Raw genomic sequence first — 22,732 nt, 5'->3', positions numbered from 1 at the left:
CACGTTCTGCCCAACACCACGATAACGTTCCCCTCCCCGGTATTCACATCTTTACAAGTCGGTGAGTCTTCAAAAAGGAACTCCAACATTTCCGCCCATAAAAGTGGCAGGAAGCTGGGCAGGTGATACATGTGCGGGAACGTGGAGAACGAGTGGCCGGGGTTTCCGAGGGACACATTTTGAGGTTGCACCCGACTGAGGATGGCTGATACTACCTCTCAGCCAGAACCGCCAGCCCCTCAGGAAGTCAGTAGCGAGTTTAAGAAGCCTGTTTTGCCGGTGCAGCCAGCTGTGCGAAGTAAGGCTCCAACCTCCGGTCCCGCAGTCCCTGAGGATGTGGAGAAGGAATGCCCCTCGGTGCTGCTGGACCCCGGCTGTAGGGAGCCCGAGGTCCCATCGGCTCAGCCGGATAACGGGGAGACTGGGAGTCCACCGGCGGAGCAGCTCCGGCCCCCGCGGGTAGCTACTGCTTCTGGCGGTCCGGCTCGGGCTCCCCCATACCAAGAGCCATCGTGGGGCAGCCCAGCCACGGCTCCCTACAGTCTCGAAACCCTGAAGGGTGGCACCATCCTTGGCACCCGCACCTTGGAAGGGATGAGCTGTTGCCTTTTCGGGAGGCTTGCTAACTGTGACATATGCCTGGAGCATCCTTCCGTGTCTCGGTACCATGCGGTGCTACAGCACCGGGGGTCTGATCCCGACGGAGAAGCTGACAGTCATGGGCAGGGCTTCTATCTCTATGATCTGGGAAGTACCCACGGTACTTTCCTCAACAAAACTCGCATCCCTCCCCGCACTTACTGTAGAGTTCACGTTGGGCATGTTTTTCGCTTTGGAGGCAGTACCCGGCTCTTTATCCTTCAGGTAAGTAGAAAAGTCTAAAATAATCTTGGGATTTACTATGCTGGGATTCTGAGTTTCTTTAAGGTTTAATTGAGGAGAAAAAGGTTAAGTCACCGGTGACAAAAGTATAAAGGTCAGTCTGGACCCACAGGTCTGTGTACATTGCTGTATCTCTGAAAATAATTTCTCCTTTCCTGAATCCATACATGTGAAAGACCCTCGGGGAGGACCTTCCCTCAGGAGGAGACCCCTGAACCCAAGGAACAGTCCGAGACCACTGGCTGTAAATAGCAAGAGGTTTATTGGGTGTACACAGGTACCTGCGGGCGGCAAAGTCTTTCAGAGGACTTGCGTGCCCTGCAGTCTGGGAGAAGGTCTTTTTATAGGAAAAGGGCAGTAGAGGCAGGCATATAGAAGCAGATGGATGGTTACAGGGATCCCATTGGTCAGTTCGAATGAGGCGATGGGTTCACTTGGGGACAAGCTCCTCGGGGACATGTAGATCTGATAATAGCTGACTTGGCCCTATCTAGGGCACATGTAGTTTCTCCCAGAACTTTTTGTTCCCCTCATAGGCCTGATGTATCCTGTTTGGCAGCCTAGGAGTACCGACTTTACCTTGAACTTACACTTTTGTGTGAAAGCCTTGCAAAATGGCATTACAGCAGCTAAGCTGGGGTCTTTCACATGTATATATTTTCCCCCTTGATTCATTAGGGGCCAGAGGAAGACCGAGAGGCAGAATCTGAGTTAACAGTAACACAGTTGAAGGAACTGCGCAAGCAGCAACAGATGTTATTGGAGAAGAAGATGTTAGGTGAAGACTCAGATGAAGAAGAGGAAACAGATACCACCGAAGGGAAGAGAAATACTAGTGGCCAAGATGATGAGATGGGTTGCACGTGGGGCATGGGTAAGACATTGTAAATGGAAGTTCTGAGTTCATTACCAGTGGCGTGCTTAAATGCTTTTGATCATACAGCTCTTCATGGCGCTTTGATGTAGATGTAGGGCAAACTAACTTGGAAATGAAGTAACCAAAGCTCAGGTTCATTAACTTTAGTGTTATAGAAAAATTGAACTGTGGGCACTATACAAGCTCTTCCTCACCGTATAATTTGCTTATTGCTTTCCCACACTTGCCGGGTGGTGGTGGCACACTGGGGAGGCAGAGGCAGGTGGATCTCTGTGAGTTTGAGGACAATCTGGTCTACAAGAGTGAGTTCCAGGACATGCTCCAAAGCTACAGAGAAACCCTGTCTCAAAAAAAAGAAAGAAAGAAAGAAAAGCAAAAGAAAAAAAAAGGACACACAGTCACAAACAGACACACACACACAATATTAAATAATTATCACTGGAGGGCGTGGAAAACTTACTTCATTTTGTTGACTAAGAAACCAGCATTTGATATTTAACCTTCCAGGCTATTTTCACAAAGTACAAAAAATTCAAGAGACTATCGAATATAGCCACAAACACCAGACATTTTGGAAGATGGATACTTGGGTTTATAAAAAGACAGAAGTCAGAGGCTAACAGGGCTTGTGACACACACCTTTAATCCCAGCACTCAGGAGGCAGAGGCAGGGTAGATCTCTATGAGTTGAAGGCCAGCTTGATCTGAGTTTCAGGACAGCCAGAGCTACATTATGGCGAGACCCAGTTTCAAAAATCTAAAAAGAAAGCAGTTGTGTACTCATGAGGTACACTCAGTAGGTACAGGTGTCTGCTGCCAATTGTGATGACCCGAATTTGATCCCTGGGACTCAGGTGGGGAAAGGAGAGAATGGATTCCCACAAGCTGTCCTTTGACCTCCATGTGCTCTGCGGCACTTGTATGTCTGTGGCCTATGTATGTAAAGTGTCAAGACTAAGTCAGAAACCATTAGCATGCTAGAGTTACTGTCAGAAAAGGGAACAGTCACAATGAGTAAGACCTGAGCAGGAGAGAAAGACCGATAGGCTACAGCACTCAGTGCTTTCCCAAAGTGTAGCAGGACAATGTTGTCTTCAAAGTGATGAAAAGAAAAAAGATGCCACGGAAACAATCTTGTCTCTTAACGTAATTTAGAAAACTAAAAGGAGAAGAGATTCTTCCAGTCACTAGTGACAAAAACCATAAGGATCAGTCTGGACCCACAGGTCTGTGTACATTGCTGTATCTCTGAAAATAATTTCTCCTTTCCTGAATCCATACATTTTGCCCCTTGATTCATTAGGGGCCAGAGGAAGACTGAGAGGCAGAATCTGAGTTAACGGTAACACTGAAGGAACTGCGCAATTTTTGATTTGTGGTTGTTCATCCCATGCCCTCAAATATCTTTTAATCATTTTATAAGTGTGTGTGTGCGATATCTTTTAATCACTTTTAAATATAGGTGTGTGTGTGTGTGTGTTGAAACATTATCTCTGTAGTCAGGCAATCTTGGAACTTATGATCCTCCTGCTCAGCCTCCTGAACACTGCGTACAGGTGTGTGTCACTGTGTCAGCTCTTCTGTTCTCTCCTTACTCCATCTAGAAGGATCATGGATGTCATTCATACATCTTCTCAAAGAACATTTGTTCTTTCTTGTGCCCTGCAGGCGAGGATGCTGTAGAGGATGAGGCTGAAGAGAACCCCATTGCCCTGGATTTTCAGCAGGACCGGGAGGCATTTTATATAAAGGATCCGAAGAAGGCTCTCCAAGGCTTCTTTGACAGGGAAGGTACGTAAGAGGATGCAGCTCTGACCCTGGCAGTGAGATGTTCGCACAGCAGTGCTGTTTCCTAAAGCTTCTCGTTGGGCCTCATACGTATAAACAATTTATTTTATCTGTTGTCTTCCTTGTTTGGTTCTTGCCCTGTGTCCAGTCTCTTTGGCTCTATTTTTTATTTTTTTGTGGGATACTGAGGCTCAAACCCTTGGTATGTGCTGGGAAACTATTCTCTCTATCACTGAGCTGTACCAGCAACCCCAAGTTTTTTTGTTTTGTTTTGAAAATAGCAAATTCTAGTTTACCTTTCTTTTCATTTTAAAGAAATAGTTTAAACACATTCTTCTCAAAAGATCTTGGACTTAGTGGTAGGAAATGAAGCAAAGCCTTAGAATTTATTGTTTCTAATCTCTATGGTCTGTTATAATCAATACTTTCTAGTGTGGGTGTGTTCTGGAAAACCTGAGGTGTCGTCCTCAGAAGCACCATTTACCTTCTTGGAAACGGGGTCTCTCTGTCCTGGGGCTCGCTAATCACACTAGACTGGCTGGCCTCAAACCCCCAGGGATCCTCTCGTCACTGCCTTTCCAGGGCTGGACTGCAAGTGTGCGCCACCATGCCTGATTTTTTTTACCTTTTTTCTGGGGCCTTGGTCTCTGGTCCTTATACTCTCTAGGCAAGCGCTTTTCCAACTGAGCCATCCCATACTGCCCCTGGTCTTTTTAGTTCTTAGTGCAGATTTTACCTTCATGTGATAAGAAAAGTTCTCAGGGAGAATTGTTTCAGTAGAGACACTTTGAGAGAACCCTGATGTATGTTTATATATGTATTCAAGTTCTATGAATATATTTACACATTCATAGCTATTCACAGGGCTTTTTTGGTGATTGGTTCCAAAACCCGTCCCTGAAGATGCTTAAGTAGCATAGTATTTGCATGTAAACTACATATAACCGCCCATATACTTTAAGCATACTCTAGATTATTTACAATACCTAATATACTCTATTCAAATGATCATTATACTGTGTTGTTTAGGGAATAATGACAAAAGTATACATGTTCAAAGCAGACAATTTGACAGGTTTTTTTTTTAAGTGTTTTTAGTTGTAGTGAGGAGCTGCGGGCTGCGTTCCTGCCCAGCTCCCTCATGGCTGGCTTTATACCCGAAATAACAACACACAAATTGTATTCATTTAAACACTGACTGGCCCCTTAGTTTCAGTCTCTTATTGGCTAAATCTCACATCTTGCTTTAACCCATATTTATTAATCTGTGTAGCACCATGAGGGAAAGATTCAGCATGTCTGACCTGGCAGCTGGCTCCATGGCGTCTCACCAAGTATGCTTTCTTTCTCCCAGCATTCTGTTCTGTCTACTCCACCTATCTAAATCCTGCCCTATCAAAAAGCCAAGGCAGTTTCTGTATTAACCAATGGGAGTAACACATAGACAGATGACCCTCCTCCATCTTTTTTTTTTTTTTTTTTTTTTTTTTTGGTTTTTCGAGACAGGGTTTCTCTGTGGCTTTGGAGCCTGTCCTGGAACTAGCTCTGTAGACCAGGCTGGTCTCGAACTCACAGAGATCCGCCTGCCTCTGCCTCCCGAGTGCTGGGATTAAAGGTGTGCGCCACCACCGCCCGGCTTTTTTTTTTTTTTTTTTTTGGTTTTTCGAGACAGGGTTTCTCTGTGGTTTTGGAGCATGTCCTTGAACTAGCTCTTGTAGACCAGGCTGGTCTCGGAACTCACAGAGATCCGCCTGCCTCTGCCTCCCAAGTGCTGGGATTAAAGGCGTGTGCCACCACCGCCCGGCTTCTCTCTGTCTCTCTCTCTCTTTAATTTTATGTGCATTTTTTTTTTTTTAGTGTTTTTGAGACAGAGTTTCTCTTTCTCTTTGTAGCCCTGGCTGACCTGGAACTCTATCTGTAGGCCTTGCTGCTGGCTTCAAACTCACAGAGACCTGCCTGTCTCTGCCTCCTAAGTGCTGGGATTAAAGGCATGCACCACCACTGCCTGGCTTCTCTCTGTCTCTCTCTCTCTCTTTAATTTTATGTGCATTTTTGCTTGCATGTATGCCTGGGTGAGGATGTCTTATCCCCTGCAACTGAAGTTACAGATGGTTGTAAACTGCCTTGTGGGTGCTGGGAATTGAACCTAGGTCCTCTGGAAGAGTAGTCAGTGCTCCTAACTGCTGATCTTTCCAGCTCCTAGACAGTTCTTTTTCAGTCTGCAATTGGTTAACTACCAATTAGGAAAAAAATCCAGTGTGTGTGTGTGTATGTGTACATATATGCACACATATGTAACTAGAAATATATATATGAGCAAATTGCTTTCAACACTAGTCAAGCATGGTGGTTGTTGCCTGCTGTCCCAGAACTAGAGGCAAGAAGATCAGTAGTTCAAGGTCATGCTTGTCAACACAGGTTCAAGGCCATCCTAGACTCCATGTCTCTAGCAACAACAAAATATGTATTTATGCTTCTAAAAAGGCAGTGGTGGCACACGCCTTTAATTCCAGCACTCAGGAGGCAGAGGTGGGCGGATCTCTTGAGTTAGAGACCATCCTGGTCTATCCAGCAAGTTCCAGGACAGGTTCCAATGCTACACAGAGAAACCCTGTCTCGAAAAACCAAACCAAACCAAACAAACAACCAACCAAACAAACAAACAAAAAAACTGCTAGACCTGGTAGCCTGGTAGTGTGTGTCTGTAAGCCCAGTGCTTGGGAGCAGAGAGACAGATGGATCCTTGGAGCTTATTGGTCAGCCAGCCTAGCTGAATTGATGGGCTCCTGGTTCAGTGAGCGATCCTAAGGTGGATGGCTGAGGAGGACCCTCACTCAATCCTCACCCACATACAAATACATAAATAAAAGTATGTATAGAGAGATGATAGTGCTGGGATCAAATCCAGAGCCTGTTCATACTAGGCAAGCATTCTATTGCTAAACTACTCCTGAAACCCAACCCTACCTCCTATAGACCAGGTCAGCCTTGCAGCTATGATCATCTTGCCTCAATTTCTGAATATCTAGTATTACAAGCCTATACAACCAGGATTGTGTTTTGTGGTACTGGGGTTGAACATAAGATATATATATCATGCAAGCCCTATGCCACTGAGGTATATCCCTCGGTTTTTTTGTTTTTTTGTTTTGTTTTGTTTTGTTTTTAAATCGGGGATAGGATCTCACTCTACAGCCAAGGTTAGCCTCAAATTTTCAATGTAACTCAGGTTGATATTGAACTTGTAGTGATCTTTCTATGCCTCTTGAGTTCTGGGATTATAAATATGAGCTACCAGCTGGGTGGTGGTGGCACACGCCTTTAATCCCAGCACTCGGGAGGCAGAGGCAAGAGGATCTCTGTGAGTTTGAGGCCAGCCTGGTCTACTAGTCTCCAAATTGAGTTCCAGGACAGCTAGGGCTGTTACACAGAGAAACCCTGTCTTGAAAAACCAAACAACAAACAAATAAAAGTCCTTGCCACCAAGACCTCCTGAGTTGATTGTTCTGATTTGAAATGTTTTCTTCCATGTCACACTCATTCTAGTCCTATTTCCTGGTGATGATCCCTAGGAATAAATGACGTGTATTGAAAATTAATGCTCATTGTGACATTAAAACTTGGGTCTTAAACTTTGTTCTTCTTATTGTACCAACTAGTAATTTTTAGATCTTACTAAAATTGTTCTTCTTTCTTCAGGAGAAGAATTGGAATATGAATTTGATGAGCAGGGGCATAGCACTTGGCTCTGCAGGGTGAGGTGTGTTCTTTTTGTTTTATAGCTGTATTTTTGAGACAGTATCTTGTTTTGTGGGACTCCTCTTTCTTTTGCCTACTAAATACTGAGCTCATGGGTTCTTTTCTTGTTAGTGTCTATAACTGGAAGTGACCACTTTTAAGGTAGCATAAGGTTGCAGAGACTATCCCCAAGAGTAACTTTACTCTGCATTTTAGGCTGCTACCAAGTGGGTACCTTTGCAGTTTAGTAGCACTGGGAGCCGGGGTGAACTGAGTAAAAGTCAAAGGAAATGGTTTCAGGTCCAACCCTGGCAAGACAGAATGAATTTACCTGAGAGACTGAAGCAGCATCTCAGGAGACATGACGTCGTGACAGTCGCTCTCGTGAGAATCGGGCTTTGCTGAGCTGTGACCCCTGTGACCCCTTGCAGATTACCCGTAGATGACTCTGCGGGGAAGCAGCTGGTGGCTGAGGCCGTTCACTCAGGGAAGAAGAAAGAAGCGATGGTACAGTGCTCCCTGGAAGCTTGTCGGATCCTTGATACATTGGGACTGCTGCGGCAGGAAGCGGGTCAGTATATGAAAGTCTTTCTTTTAAAACAACAAAGAAGGAAAATGTAACACAAAGGGTAGCATAATCTCTCTCCATGGATAATCTGTAAATTGTACAGAATTTTCTAAAGTGCAGAGAAAAGTTCCCTCTGTCAACATCCTAAGACAGTTGTTTATATTGTCTTAGACATTTCGGTACATAGGTGAATATACATTTATAAAATACTAAATGGGTTAAAAAGCTAAGTCGGGCAGTAGTGCACACAACTTTAGTCCCAACACTTGGGAGCAGAGGCCGGCGGATCTCTGTGGATTCTAGGCCAGCCTGGTCTACAAAGTGACTTCCAGGACAGCAAAGGCTATACAGAGAAACCCTGTCTTGAAAAACAAACAAACAAACAAACAACAGAAAACCTGTATCCTGGGAGCCAGACATGGTAGCGTGTATCTGTAATTAGCCAGGTAGATACAGGAGGATGGTTGTAATTCAAGGCTGTCCTGGCCCATGTGTGAGTTTCCAATTCCATATTCCTTGGTTTATTTCTATATTTAGTGATCTTTTTATCTTCTTACCTTTATAAAAGTAATTTTTCTTTCTTTTTTTTTTTTTTTTTTTTTTTTGATTTTTCGAGACAGGGTTTCTCCATAGCTTTTTGGTTCCTGTCCTAAAACTAGCTCTTGTAGACCAGGCTGGCCTCGAACTCACAGAGATCCGTCTGCCTCTGCCTCCCGAGTGCTGGGATTAAAGGCATGCGCCACCACCGCCCGGCTAAAAGTAATTTTTCTTTGTTCATTTAATTTTTATGTGTATTGGTACTTGGCCTGCACATGTGAGGATCTGCTGGAAGTGGAGTTACAAACAGTTGTGAGCCTTCATGTGGGAGCTGGGAATTGAACCAGGTCCTTTGGAAGAGCAGCCAGTGCTCTTAACCAGTGAACCATCTCTCAAACATCATCTTCTTACTATTTATTGTTTGACTTTTTTGGTCTAATTACTTACTTTATTTTATGTATTTATTTATTTTTTTGAGGCAGGGTTTCTTTGTGTAGCCCTGGCTGTCATGGAACTCGCTCTGTAAACCAGACTGGCCTCAAACTCACAGAGATCCGCCTGCCTCTGCCTTCCCAAGTGCTGAGATTAAAGGTGTGTGCCACCCTGCCCCGCTTTGTTTTAACTTTTTATTGTTGTAAAACACATGTACCATAAAACATACTATGATTTAATGATACTAAGTGTACTTATATAATCCCCACTGCCCAGCTCAGCTCTGTTCATATCACTGGTACAACTGTGTCCTGTGACCATTAGCTCCATTCTCCATCCTCCCAGCCCATGGGGACTCCATTCTGTTTCTGTCTCTATGATCTGATACTGATACGGATGTGGAGATCAGAGGCTGGCCTTGGGTATTCTCTACTGAGGTAGACTCTCCTGTTGAACCCTGAACCCTAAGTTTGTTTAGCTGACCAGCTTGTTCTGGGGATCTCTTGTCTCTCAGTCCTCTACATAGAAGTGTGCTGGGTGGACTGCAACCCCTGCCCATTGTTCACTGGGTATCAGGGATCTGAACGTTCGTCCTCATATTTCTGAGGCAGGTACTTCATCTGCTAAGTCATCTTCTCAGCACAAGTTTGACTACTTTGGTACCTCGTATAAGTGATATGATAAATGCCTTCTTGTGTATCTTAGGCTGGCCTCAGACTTGCTGTTTAGCCAAGAAAAGCCTTGAACATCTAATACTCGTGCCTCTCCCTCCCAAGTGCTGTGCTCACAGGTGTGCTCCTTCACACCTAGGTGCTGCTGGAGATCAAACCCAGGGCCTTGTGCATACTAGGCACGAACTCTACCAAATGAGCTGTATACCCAGCCCCCTTCTTCCTCCCCCCTCCCACCCGTCTCTCTCTCTCTCTCTCTCTCTCTCTCTCTCTCTCTCTCTCACACACACACACACACACACACACACTATACCTATACTCGGACCCTCCCCCTCCATGGCTTTCATTATGAATGATTTTATTTTTAGTATCCCGGAAAAGGAAAGCTAAGAACTGGGAAGAAGAAGATTTTTATGATAGTGATGATGATACGTTCCTTGATCGGACTGGCCTGGTCGAGAAGAAGCGTTTGAACCGGATGAAGAAGGCTGGGAAGATTGATGAGAAGCCAGAAACTTTTGAATCACTGGCAAGTTGTTTATAGAAGTAGCTATTTTTATGGTTATTATAACTTTTAAAAACAAAAAAACAACAGTGTGAAAATCTAGTGATGAGTTACAGCTTTTGTGATCTCTAAATTTAATGGTAACAAATAACTAATTCTATTCAAATTGGTGGGAAAAGAGTTTGCTCACTAATAGAGAATTTCCTCTAAGTTTGTGTTGATCCATGAATGAACAATCTTTGGGTATGATGTTGCTCCCCAAGAAGCAAAGAAAAAGTTCCAAATTTGGCTGTCCACAGTGAACTTAATATCAAGCATTGGCATTTAAGAGAACTCAGAAGGATAGTATTGTTTTAGCCTGGAATGGCGTAGCCTTCATGAAATGCCTTTAAGATGGCATGGATTTCACACTATATGTATGGTATTCCTAGCTTCAATTATTATCCAACATCTGCCTCTTGGCTCATTGATGAAAGCAAACATCTTCAGTGTTTTCTTGTAAAATTTCAGTAACTCATTATGTTTGAGTTCTTTAATTCTAAAATTAGTACAGCTAGAATACAGTAAACAAATGAAATATCAACTCCGTCCGAATCCAATTTAGACGGACTTCTGAGTTAATTATCTTAAAACTTGTAATCACTATGGCGATAAGGTGATCAGAAGGAAAGCATTTGCTAACTCTGCTGATTTGGACGTTTAGGTTGCGAAGTTAAATGATGCTGAAAGGGAGCTCTCTGAAATTTCTGAGAGGCTCAAGGCGTCAAGCAAAGGTAAGACTGTCTGCCGGTAGTCACTGGGCACCTGTCTACTAAGTATATTCTGCGTCATGTTAGGCACTTGGATACCCTGGAAGGTTCAGGTTTTGGAGATACTTTTAAGGAACAATATAGCTTTTTATTTTGTGTGTTTTATGAATGTTTTGCCTCATACGTGTCTATGTAACACGTGTGTGTCTTGTACTCATGGATGCCAGAAGAGGGCGCTGGATCTCCTGGAACTGGAGTTATAGAAGATTGTGAGCTGCCATGTGGGTGTTGGAACTGAACCCAGAACCTCTGCAAGAGCAGCAAGTGTTCTTAATTGCTGAGCCATTTATTTAGCCCCACAATGTAATATTGTAAAGCTAGAAAAATGTTAAAACTTGTTTGGTTTAATCTCTTTTTATTTAGTAGTTGAAGGGACTGAAGCCTAAATTACCTCACAGGGTCTCACACAGCTGTAGCTTGTTGGTTCATTCTGAATAGCAATGTGTTTTGCTTTATATTTGTGACCTCTTTGTGGATGATTTGACTGAATTTTAAAGTATTCGGGCCGTCTTTCTAAGCACGTATCACTCCTTTCTCGGCAGCTCTATCAGAACCGTCATCGCAGGATTCTTTAGATGCATTCATGTCAGACATGAAGTCGGGGAGCACATTAGATGGTGTGTCCCGGAAGAAGCTTCACTTGAGGACTTTTGAACTAAGAAAAGAACAACAGAGGCTTAAAGGGTTAATAAAACTTGTAAAGCCAGCAGAGATTCCAGAACTAAAAAAGTAAGTAGTTCTAATTGCAGAAGAAAAATTATGGGGCTGGGGAGGTGGCTCAGCAGTTAAGGGCACTGACTGCTCTTCCAGAGGACCTGAGTTTTATTCCCGGCACCCACATGGCAGCCCACAACTGTCTGTAACTCCAAAATCTGATAGCCTCACACAGACATACATGCAGGCAACACCAATACACATAAAATAAAAGTAAATTATTAAAAAAAGAAACATTAAAAAAATTGTTTTTGAGACAATATCTCACATAGCCCAGCCTGTCCTCATACAGGTTATTTAGCCCAGTGACCTTGACCTTCTGTTTTTATTTTTACATTTATTTATTGTGTATATGTGAGTGTGCAGATGTTGTGGTTGGGGTCAGATTTTAGCTGTTGGTTCTCTCTTTGCATCATCTGGGTTCTGGAATTGAACTCAGACTATAAGCCTTGGTGGCAAGCATCTTTACCCACTGAGCCATCTCTTCAGCCTAACACTGAACTTTTAAAGAAAATTTCAGTAATATTTTTATTAATTCTTTGAGAATTTCATATAATTCCATCCCCTCTCTTTCCCCCTCTTATCAGATTTACCTAGAGAGGTATATGTGTAATTAAAATATAATTACATCTTGCCTCTACTTCCCAAATGCTGGAATTACAGCTGTAACTCTATGTGTGTGTGTCATGTGTGTATGTGTGTGCGTGTGTGTGTATATATATTATAAATAAGACTGGGTGTGCCTTTATAATTATAATATATATACACACACACACATATATCATCATCAAACATATAGAGGTATGTGTGTGTGTGTGTGTGTGTGTGTATATATATATAATCAAACACGATCTTCACACATAGTTCATGTGCTGTACCTCTGAAGCACATCCCTGGTGCAGAAAACCTTTAAGAACAGAAGGACTGTTTGTGAGATATAGATTGCTAGAGGGTTTTCCATGGGTGTTATATGGATTCCTGGTCATGGAATGCTAGGAGGTTTTTAACTTAATCTTATTGCAGAGCAAATTTCTTTTACACAAAGGACTCATTTTAAAACGTACGCAAGGTAATCGAAAATCAGCTGTCCAAAAGATAAGTGGCCAAAGGACATCAATTGACAAGCCACAAAAAATGAAATATGCACATATACAGACATGCAAAGACCTGGGCATGGGAGTGCATGCCTGCAATCTCAGTATTTGAGAGGTAGAAGCGGGGGATCAGTAGTTCAAAGTCATCCTCTGCTTCATAGAAAGTTGAAAAACCGTTTAGGCTACACTTGGCAATGTGTGTTTGTTTTGAATCCTGGCACTTAGGAGGCAGAGACAGGCAGATCTTTCTCTGAGTTTCAGGCTAGCCAACGCAACATAGTGACACCCTGTCTCAAAAAAAGCAAAAAGCAACTCCCCACATAGCCAAAACAAAACAAAAAAGAAGAGGAAGAAAAGGAAAACATTTAGGGCTAGGGACATGGCTCAGTAGCAGAGTGCTAGCCTGTGTAGGGTCTGGGTCCAGTTCCCAGTACTGAATTTAAAAAAGGGGGGGTAAATTTAGTTAGTTAGTTTGTTTATTTTGTTTTGAGACAAGGTGTCACTAAGTAGCCCTGACTGGACTGGAACTCACTATAAAAACCAGGCTGTCTTCAGACTCAACAGAAATCTGTCTAACTCTGTCCTGAGTGCTGGGATTAAAGGTTTGTGCCACCATGCCTGGCCCATTTCTAGAATCTTGTCTTTTAAATACTTAGAAAATGATAAATATATATTGTAATGTTGTTTACAATAGCAAAATATGAGCAATCAGATAAGTGATTATCAAGGACTAAGTTAAATATAGATTATACAATAGAGTAAACTGTTAGGATAAGGAAGCAATTATTTATATAAAATGTGACAGTATTATCAAAACATAGAACAGCGTGCGCAGTGTCCGGAGGGAAGAGCGTGTAGGTAAGGAGTCATCTTGTGTGTGGGTGTCTGCTCAGTCAGGCTTCTGACAAACAGACCCTGAGGTGGGGAGCTGTCTCAGTTGAGTTACTGAAAGGTTACTCTCATCCTCTCCAGAGAAATCGGTATTGAAGTAGAGGATGGAGCAGGGAACAAGCTGGGCAAAGATGTCATAGAAGCCGGGGGCCTGGACTTTATCCTCCCCCAGCCAACACTGACCAGAGGCTTGGGGGAACACGGGCAGTTCTGAGAAAGGTGCAGAGATGGACCTTAGCATTCCACATCCCAGTAGCTAGTCCTTCTGTTATGGGAATCTGAGAGGGTTCCCAGTGGCATTTGCTGTTATCTTTCTGGAAATTTTTATGAAAAGCTGATCGCATTAGCTGTCTCTGAGGAAAGGAACTGGGTGACTGGGGGACAGCAGTTGGGAGAGAGTTGGCCACATATAAATTCTTTATGCTTTCTAAGCTGTGAGCGTGTGAGTAAACTTGCTATTCAAATATGCGTTTCTTAGAAAGGCAGAATTTTGCACCAAGGAGCCATAGTGTTTTAGGTCTAAACTATGGGTGTGATGGCAGCTTTAATAAGGAACTATAAAGTTGTCTAACAGTTTTCCTGCAGACTGGGCATCGTGGTCCACACTTGTCATCCTGGCATGAGGGGAATTGAACAGGAGGTCTCAAGTTTGAGGCCACCTGCACTAGAACAGTGAGTTCCAAGCCTGCCTGGATTATGTCTTAAGATCTGATAGATAGGAATGGTGGCTCATGCCTGTAATCTCAGCACTTGAGAGGTTGAGAAGTGGGGACTGCTACAAAGTCTGTTTACTTAGCAAGTACCAAGTCAGCCTGGGCTGTGTACCAAGACCCTGTCTCAAAAAGCCAAATCCAGAGCTAGGGAGTTAAGAGCACTGACTGTTCTTCCAGAAGACCTGGATTCAGTTCCCAGCATCCACATGGAAGCCCACAGCTGTCCATAACTCCAGTTCTAGGAGTTCTGACTCCCTCATGCAGGTAAAATACCAATGCACACAAAATATAAAAATAGATAAATTTTTAAAAAGCCAAAACCAAGCAACCAACTACACAAACAAAAAATTGTATTTCAAGCCGGGCGGTGGTGGCGCATGCCTTTAATCCCAGCACTTGGAAGGCAGAGGCAGGCGGATCTCTGTGAGTTCGAGACCAGCCTGGTCTACAAGAGCTAGTTCCAGGACAGGCTCCAAAACCACAGAGAAACCCTGACTCGAAAAACCAAAAAAAAAAAAAAAAAAAAAAAAAAATTGTATTTCAATAAAACAGCTAACCCTAAAGAAAATCTCTGCTCTTGAAAAAAGTTCAGGGTGGGTGTGTGAAAATGACCGTTGTCTGTCCTGCACATTTGAGAGGCCCTCGCTGTTTAGAATAGCCCAGTCCTCACAGTCAGTGTAGAAAGGAGAGCGGAGATTCCTGAAATGAAAGATGCCAGCAGTCAGACCCTGAGTCTTCTGAGGAACAGTGACTGGAAAGTGCCACATCAGGTTTAGCTTGACATCTGTCATAAACCCAGGGTTCCAGCAGCAGAGCTAGCTGGTGAGGGCTTGTTCCAGCACATTACAGCATTGTGAGTGACAGTCTTCTGTATTAGCAGTTCTCATAGTTTAGATCAAATTTATAATTAGTCATTCATTCTTTTTTTAAAGAATTATTTATGAGATCTGCTTCCCTCTTCTGGCCTGCAGGCATACATGCAGGCTGAACACTGTATACATAATAAGTAAATAAATCTTTAAAAAAAAGATTTATTTATTTTATGTATATATGAATGCTCTATCTGCATGTACACCTTTACACCAGAAGAGGGCATCAGGTCCCATTATAGATGGTTGTGAGTCACCATGTGGGTGCTGGGAATTGAACTCAGGACCTTTGGAAGAGCAGTGCTCTTAACCACTGAGCCATCTCTCCAGCCCAAGATCATATTTTCAATGACAATACTTAAAGGTTTTATGTGCTTTTATTGACAAGTTTGAAAATGTAGAGTGTGTTGATACAAGAATAAGCCTGGCGAGTACATTACAGGACATTGTGCAGAGTACTTCTTGTTTTAGACCTGTGCTGTCCAGTGTAACATCCTATCATACTAAACACTATATACTATTAAAATGTAGAGTGTGTTGATACAAGAATAAGCCTGGCTAGTACATTACAGGACATTGTGCAGAGTGCTTCTTGTTTTAGACCTGTGCTGTCCAGGGTAACATCCTCTCATACTAAACATACACTATTAAAATTTCTTAAGGATTTACAAATTCAATCCTTTAGCATATTAACCACATTTCAAGTGCTCACTGGCTAAATGTAGCTGATATCTAATCAAATGAATAATGCAATCTAAAACAAAGTTTTTTTTCATCATTGCAGAAAGCTCCATTGTACAGTGTTGCTTTAGGTTATCAGTGTGGGTCATACCCCTCACTCCTCTGTAGGAAACCTGGAACTCTAATGTAAGAGCATCTAGATGTTAAAGATGGGCTACACTTTTATTTTCCTTCACCAGTGACCATGTCCTATAGTCACCATTGGATAAATGCAAAGCCCTGGGAATAACTGGGCTGAGGGGCAGCCTCATCTTGCCTTTAGTACCTGTGTTGTCTCACACTCCTCAATAGGCTCTGCTGCCCTCTCTCAGTTTGTGTCCAGATAACCATCTTGTGGTCATTTTTGCTTTTCAGAGGTGTACTGGTTAGTTTCATGGTATTTTAAAAAAACATTTTCTCTCTTATTATTTTGTGTGTGATACTGGTTGAGGAGTGGTACACATATGTGGAGGTCAGGACAACTTTGGGGAGTTAGTTCTCTTCTTCCACCTTTACGTGGGTTCGGGGGTTTGAACTTAGGTTGTCAAATTTGATTGACAAGTATTTTTATCCACTGAGCCATCTTATGGGCCCAGTTTCTTGGTATGTAAGTTAAATCTCAGACTTTCCTAGGATAGATATTTATAATTGTTCTTTTTCCTAGGACTGAACTTCAGACAACAAATGCTGAAAACAAAGCTAAGAAACTTGCATTACCTCTCTTTGGTGCCATGAAAGGAGGAAGCAAATTCAAATTAAAAACTGGAACAGTAGGGGTAAGTTGTGCAGTAGAGTGTGTTTACCTCTTAGTCCTTGTACTGTCCCCAAGCAAGAGTTTCTGTCTTGTTCCCTAGTAATATGGGAAAGGACTGTTGGCTTAGTGTGAGTATCCCTTCTCAGAAGTGGTGAACTGGGATGCAGAGATGGCTCAGCTGTTGAAGTACTTGGTTCCCAAGTATCCTAGGACCCATGTCATGAAGCATGGTCCTATGCAAGATACAGCCCTAGCTCTGAGGGATGCTAAGGCAGGAGGATTGCTGGGCTTGCTGACTGACAAGCCTAGCTATAAATGGATAGATATTTCTCTTTCTCCCTCCAGTTCCCAAATAACCACTAAGAAGCTTAATGTAAATTAATAATGCTCAGCCAATAGCTCAGGCTTATTGATAACTAGCCCTTACATATTCCTTATTTATGCTCTTGCCATGTGGAAGTACCTTTATTAGCATGGCACATTCATCTCCTGCTCCCTCTGCATCTGCTGGTAACTCCTGGTAACCTCCTGATATTACTCTTCTCCTTTCCATCATCCTTAAGTTTGGTCGCCTCGCCTATATTTCCTGCTTGGTTACTAGCCAGTCAGTGTATTATTAAAACAATTTGAGTGACAAATCTTTACAGTATACAAGAGGATTATTCTACAGCACCTAGCTGGTTGCAGGTTCAGTAACAGATGCTACCATAAAGGAATGTGGCGGAGTGTGATGGAGAGACATCTGTTGTTCTCTTCTGGCCTCGTGTGTGTACACAGGCATGCACATGTACACAAGAGAGTTGATTAATTAATCTATGCCAGTCAACTTGAAAATAACTCATTCGTAATTTTTTTTTAAAGACATAGTCCCACTATGTAGTCCTGGCTATCCTGGAACTAGTTTATTAGTTTCTAATGAATGTTATATTTAGGGAAGAAGTACCTGTGTTGATTTCTTTTTTCCCCAATATATTTTTGTTTACTGCTGAAATATTGTTTTTCTTCTCATTTAAAAAAATAGTTTTTTGAGAATTTTGTATAGTGTGCTTTGATTGTATTCAGTCTCCTTCAACTTCTCCAAGATCCATGGCCCCTTCTGACCACCCAGCTTTGTAGACTATTTATTTATTTTAATTTTTCAAGATAGAGTTTCTGGCTGCCCTGGAACTAGCTCTGTAGACCAGGCTGGCCTTTGCCTCCCAAATGCTGGGATTAAAGATGTGCACCACTACCACAGCCCAGCACCTCTTCTTTATTTTTTTAAGCCATTGAACCCAATTTGTGCTGTCCATGTGTTCTTAGATGTGTGTCCTTCTACTGGAGCATAATTGACTGACCAGAGAAAACTGACTCTCGCTCTCCAACATCTACCATTTGCCAGTAGCTCCTCGCTTAGGGCTAGAACTTTGTACCCATCTCTCTTTTCCGTGTTGGGATTTTTGTCTGGCTTGCACTTGTGGAAGTCTCGTGTGTGCTGTTAGAACTACTGTATGTTCTATGTCACTGTCCTGCTATGTCCAGAAAACACTGTTTTCTTATAGTCGTTTGCTGCCTCTGACTCTTGCAGTCTTAGGTGACAGTCTCTCATTTTCTGTGGAAATAAAAGCATAACCTCTTCCCCAAAGTAAGATATCTTTTGACTTATATTTTGAAGTCAACATATTTTTAAAATATATAGGTTGGTTGAATCTAGCAGGTTTTTTAAAATTTATTTTTATTTTATATGCACTGATGTTTTGCCATGGGTGTTGGGTCCCCTGGAACTGTAATTACAGACAGTTGTGAGCTGCCATGTGGTTGCTGGGCATTGAACCCGGGTCCTCTGGAAGAGCAGTCAGTGTTCTTAACCACTGAGTAATTTCTCCAAAATCTAGCAGTTTTTATAATCCAGTGTCTCTTAGCAGCCAAAAAATTTAAAAGATGATATAATAACATATAGTATTGAGAATCTCTGTATTTTCCATCTTTACATGGCTTTTAAAATATTACTTTACTCCTTTTAAAGAAGTTTATTATTTTAAAACTATATTTTTAAAATCTAAGACTATATATGCTCTTTCTCTTTTCTCTCCCAAGCCCATGTACATTTTTTTTTTATTTTTATATATTTATTTATTATGTATACAGTATTCTGTCTGTGTGTATGTCTGCAGGCCAGAAGAGGGCACCAGACCTCATTACAGATAGATGGTTGTGAGCCACCATGTGGTTGCCGGGAATTGAACTCAGGACCTTTGGAAGAGCAGGCAGTGCTCTTAACCACTGAGCCATCTCTCCAGCCCCCCCCCATGTACATTTTTAAACACACTTTAAACCATTTAGAGAGTTTTTTTTTCCTGTCTGAATCTGTTCTTACTGCAGATCTCTATTATTTTTCTGACTATATGAGCCTTTAAACTGCTAAGTGGTAAAGCATTGGCTTTGGCGACTGACTTCGCCCCACTCCTTGGGTTTCTGTGAAGCTAGTCTCATGTCATCGATTACTGCCAACTCTGGGAGCTGTGTTTACTGTTCCAACTCTCGGAAGTTTCTGGGTCCATGCCGCCACCGAGTAATGTTATCACCTGCTGCTCATAGACTCCATTTCAGTGTTAAGTAGCAGGGCCTCTTATAAATGAAAATTTCTGTCCTGCCCAGTCTCACAGCTGTTCAGTCCCAAAGAAATACACAGAGGCTTACATTAATTGTAAGCTGTTTGGTGTATTAGCTTAGGCTTTTTATTAACTAGCTCTTACAGCTTAAATTAACCCATAAGTCTTGTCTGTGTTTAGCTACGTGGTTTGGTACCTTTTATCAGTGAGGCATTCTCATGTTGCTTCCTATGTGTTTGGCTAGTGACTGTATCTCTGCCTTTCCTCTTCCCAGAATTCTGGTCTGGTCGTCCTACCTATACTTCCTGCTTGGGTACAGGCTAATCAACATTTTATTAAACCAACGCAAGTGACAAATCTTTACAGTGTACAAAAGCATTATCCCACAGCAACCTCTGAAAAGAGATGCAGGATTTTTGCCACTAGCACTGAGCCAGGAAGTGTCTTTTAAATGAGTTGTGCTTCTGCTTGCTGCCAGTAACCTATAGCCTACCCAAGAAAAAGCAGAAATTGCCGGCCAGTAGCTAAGGCTTATTATTAACTAGCTCTTACATTTTAAATTAACCCATATTCCTTATTTATATTCTGCCACGTGGTGGTACCATTTATAGCATGGCACATTCATCTGCCCCCTCTTCGTCTGACTGGCAACTCCAGACTCTGCCCTTCTTCCTTCCAGCATTTTCCTAGTCTAGCTCTCCTGCCTAATTTTAACCTGGCTATTGGCTGGGCAGCGTTTATTAAACCAATCACAACAACAAATCTTCATAGTGTACAAAGGGATTGTTCCACAGCATCTTTCTGTCCCCTTTTCTGCATTGATCCCTGAGCCTTGGGAGGAGCAGATAGAATATAGATGTCCCATTTGGAGCTAAACAGTCCATCGTCTCTTAATCGCTGTGTCTTGACCCATTATGCACATTTATGCTGATCACCACCTACTGCAAATAGAAGCTTCTTTGATGAGGGCTCAGAGATACAGAAATCTCAAGACTAGGCTATTAGGCAGCCCACGGGTATGAGTAGAATTCCTGTGTTGAATGTTTTTAACTTGCTTGATAGATGCACTAACACATTAGCTTATCTGTTACTAATAGTGTGCTCACACTTACCATATGACCTTCTGTGACTGATTTAGTCCTAACACCTTGTACAACGTGGGATTGCTATGTCTTACATGCAGAGACCCAGGCAGGATCCCAGACCACACCGTCATCATGTCACTAGCTGCAAAAGTCAGACCATCTCTCAAGTTTCATCATCTTCCTCCTTTCCTGTAGAACCTTATGATGTGTGCTTTATGTACATTTCTACTCATAGTCTGACTTTTTAAAAGATTTTCATCACTCTGAAGAGCTGAACCTTGTGTTAGCTTGCTGAGGCTGCTATAAACTAAGTGACTGTCTATTGCTGTGACCAAAGCAACTTGGGGAGGAAAGAGTTTATTTGGCTTCCACTTTCATAGCACTGTTCATCACTGAAGGAAGTCAGAACAGGAACTCAAGCAGGGCAGGAACCTGGAGGCAGGAGCTGATGCAGAGTCTGTGGAGGGGGGTTGTTACTTACTGGCTCGTTCCTTGTGGCTTGCTCAGCCTGCTGTCTTATATAAACCAACACCGCAAGTCCAGGGATGGCCCCACTACCATGGACTGGGCTCTTCTGGCCTTTCCATATTAATCACTGAATGCTCCACAGGCCTGCTGTAGCCTGGTCTTATTGAAGCATTTTCTGAATTGAGGCTCCCACCTCTAGCTTTTGTCAAGTTAACATAAAACTAGTCAGCATAGTGGCTTAAGTAAAAAAAACATAATAAAATCAGCCTGTTATGCTTTGCAATTTTTATTTCCTCATGGTTCTAGATACTAGAAGTCCGAGGTCAAGCTGCTGGCACAGTTGGTGTCCTCTGTGGCTTACAGTGGCTGTCCTTTCATATTGCTTCTCCTCGCTAATGCTGCCCGTCTTACTGTCTTAAGTAAGTCCGGCGTTTCTCAGCCATTTGACTAAGTGTATCTTAGTACCCTACCATAAATGCCTCATTTTAACTTAATCAATTAAGACCTTATCTCCAATGAGATAACATTTTGAGAGATCTTAGGAGTTGGAATCTCACACATGGATTTATTGTCTGTGGTGTGTGTGTGTGTGAATAAACAAAGCAGGTTTAGTACTGTATATCTCTAGCCCCGTATTGGGGAGCCTGAGACAGGGACTCAAGTTCTGGACCAGCCTGGGCTACAGAGCCAAACTGTCTCAAAACAAACAACAAAACAATTGAGATCGAAGGACCTTGAATTGTGATGAACCAAATGTCTGAAGCCCCAGTTACAGATTTGGAATGAGTTATGTGACTTACTTAAAATGAAGTTACAGAGAGAGACATATCCAGGTTTAAATAGAAGAAAAATGATTTCTTAAAAGGCTTTAAAAAAAAAAGGATTATTTAGCTGGGTGGTGGTGGCACATGCCTTTCATCCCAGCACTTGAGAGGCAGAGGCAGATGGATCTCAATAAGTTCAAGGCCAGCCTGGTCTACAGAGTGAGTTCCAGGTCAGCCAGGACTGTTACACAGAGAAACTGTCTAGAAAAAAAAAGGAGATTATAAAAAAGGATGACTTTATTTAAAAAATATTAAGGGACTAGCTTGTGGCCTGGGGCTATAATCTCTATACTTGGGAGGCAGAGACAGGAGGATCACTCCCAAATTTGAAGTCAGACTTGTCTACATACTAAGTTTTCAGGTCAGCCAACACTATATAGTAAGACCTTGTCTCAAAATACCCAAGGGAGGGGGTGGTAGGACGGTACAAATGATTTTTTTCTTGAAAACATATATTTGATTTACTTCCCTGGAGAGTTTGTAATAAATTAAAGCCCTTTGACAGCAAAAGGTATAACAGGATGGAATTCCTGCTGCTATTCTCAATTGAATAATGTTTTGTTTCCTAAAAGTGTTTTATATTTGATAATCCTGTAACCCCGTGTAGCACTGAAGACTGAAGCTAGGGCTTTGCGTCTGCTAGGCAAGCACACTGTGACAGAACTGCATACTCAGTGTGGTGTTGAACAATCTGTGCTTGGTTTGTTGTTGTTTTGTGTGTGCTGCAGATCCAGTGTAGGTTATTGTATGTGTTCCCAGTTTAGAAGTTGCTGAAAGTCACTAAGATCCATAGATGGACAAATTCCCTGAGGAGGTCATGCTTCTAGAGACTGGGCTTGCTCATCTAAAGTTTGTATTGTTTCTATTTAACCTAACCTCCTAGAAGAAAGTTGTCTCTTTTCACCATCATGCAAAACTACTGACTTGTTCATGGTCTTACTTCCCTTGTAGAAGTTGCCGCCCAAGCGTCCAGAGCTCCCTCCAGCTTTAATGAAAATGAAGGATGAACCTGAAGTAGAAGAGGAGGAGGAAGAGGAAGAAGAGGAGGAGAAAACGGAGGAGAAGCATGAGGAGCACATGGAGGCTGGAAGCAGTAGGCTGCCTCAAGAGATGGAGACAGAGCTGGGAACAGCAGTGGACCCGAGAGCCCCCACAGATCCTTCTTGCTCTACGGAGACAGAAGGCCATGGTAGTATCTTTTT

The 22,732-nt window shown here is 42.5% G+C and overlaps 1 protein-coding gene across 2 annotated transcripts in view; it reads left to right on the top strand.

The window, feature by feature from the left end:
• Positions 1 to 3: 3 nt before the first annotated feature.
• Slc4a1ap (solute carrier family 4 member 1 adaptor protein) overlaps positions 4 to 22,732 on the top strand; it is a 33,064-nt gene continuing 10,335 nt past the window's right edge. For both annotated transcript variants that reach the window (XM_057762443.1, XM_057762434.1), the window contains exons 1-10: positions 4 to 864; positions 1,561 to 1,756; positions 3,428 to 3,550; positions 7,247 to 7,307; positions 7,717 to 7,856; positions 9,862 to 10,022; positions 10,702 to 10,771; positions 11,350 to 11,536; positions 16,473 to 16,584; positions 22,482 to 22,719. In XM_057762443.1, the coding sequence (XP_057618426.1) occupies positions 202 to 864; positions 1,561 to 1,756; positions 3,428 to 3,550; positions 7,247 to 7,307; positions 7,717 to 7,856; positions 9,862 to 10,022; positions 10,702 to 10,771; positions 11,350 to 11,536; positions 16,473 to 16,584; positions 22,482 to 22,719 (1,951 nt within the window). In that variant the 5' untranslated portion in view covers positions 4 to 201. The remainder of the gene's footprint in view (positions 865 to 1,560; positions 1,757 to 3,427; positions 3,551 to 7,246; positions 7,308 to 7,716; positions 7,857 to 9,861; positions 10,023 to 10,701; positions 10,772 to 11,349; positions 11,537 to 16,472; positions 16,585 to 22,481; positions 22,720 to 22,732) is intronic.

Source organism: Chionomys nivalis, chromosome 1 (assembly GCF_950005125.1).
Source record: "Chionomys nivalis chromosome 1, mChiNiv1.1, whole genome shotgun sequence".
NCBI lineage: Eukaryota > Metazoa > Chordata > Mammalia > Rodentia > Cricetidae > Chionomys > Chionomys nivalis.
The sequence above is the reverse complement of the archived record's forward strand: the minus strand, read 5'-3'. Positions and strand labels throughout refer to the sequence as shown.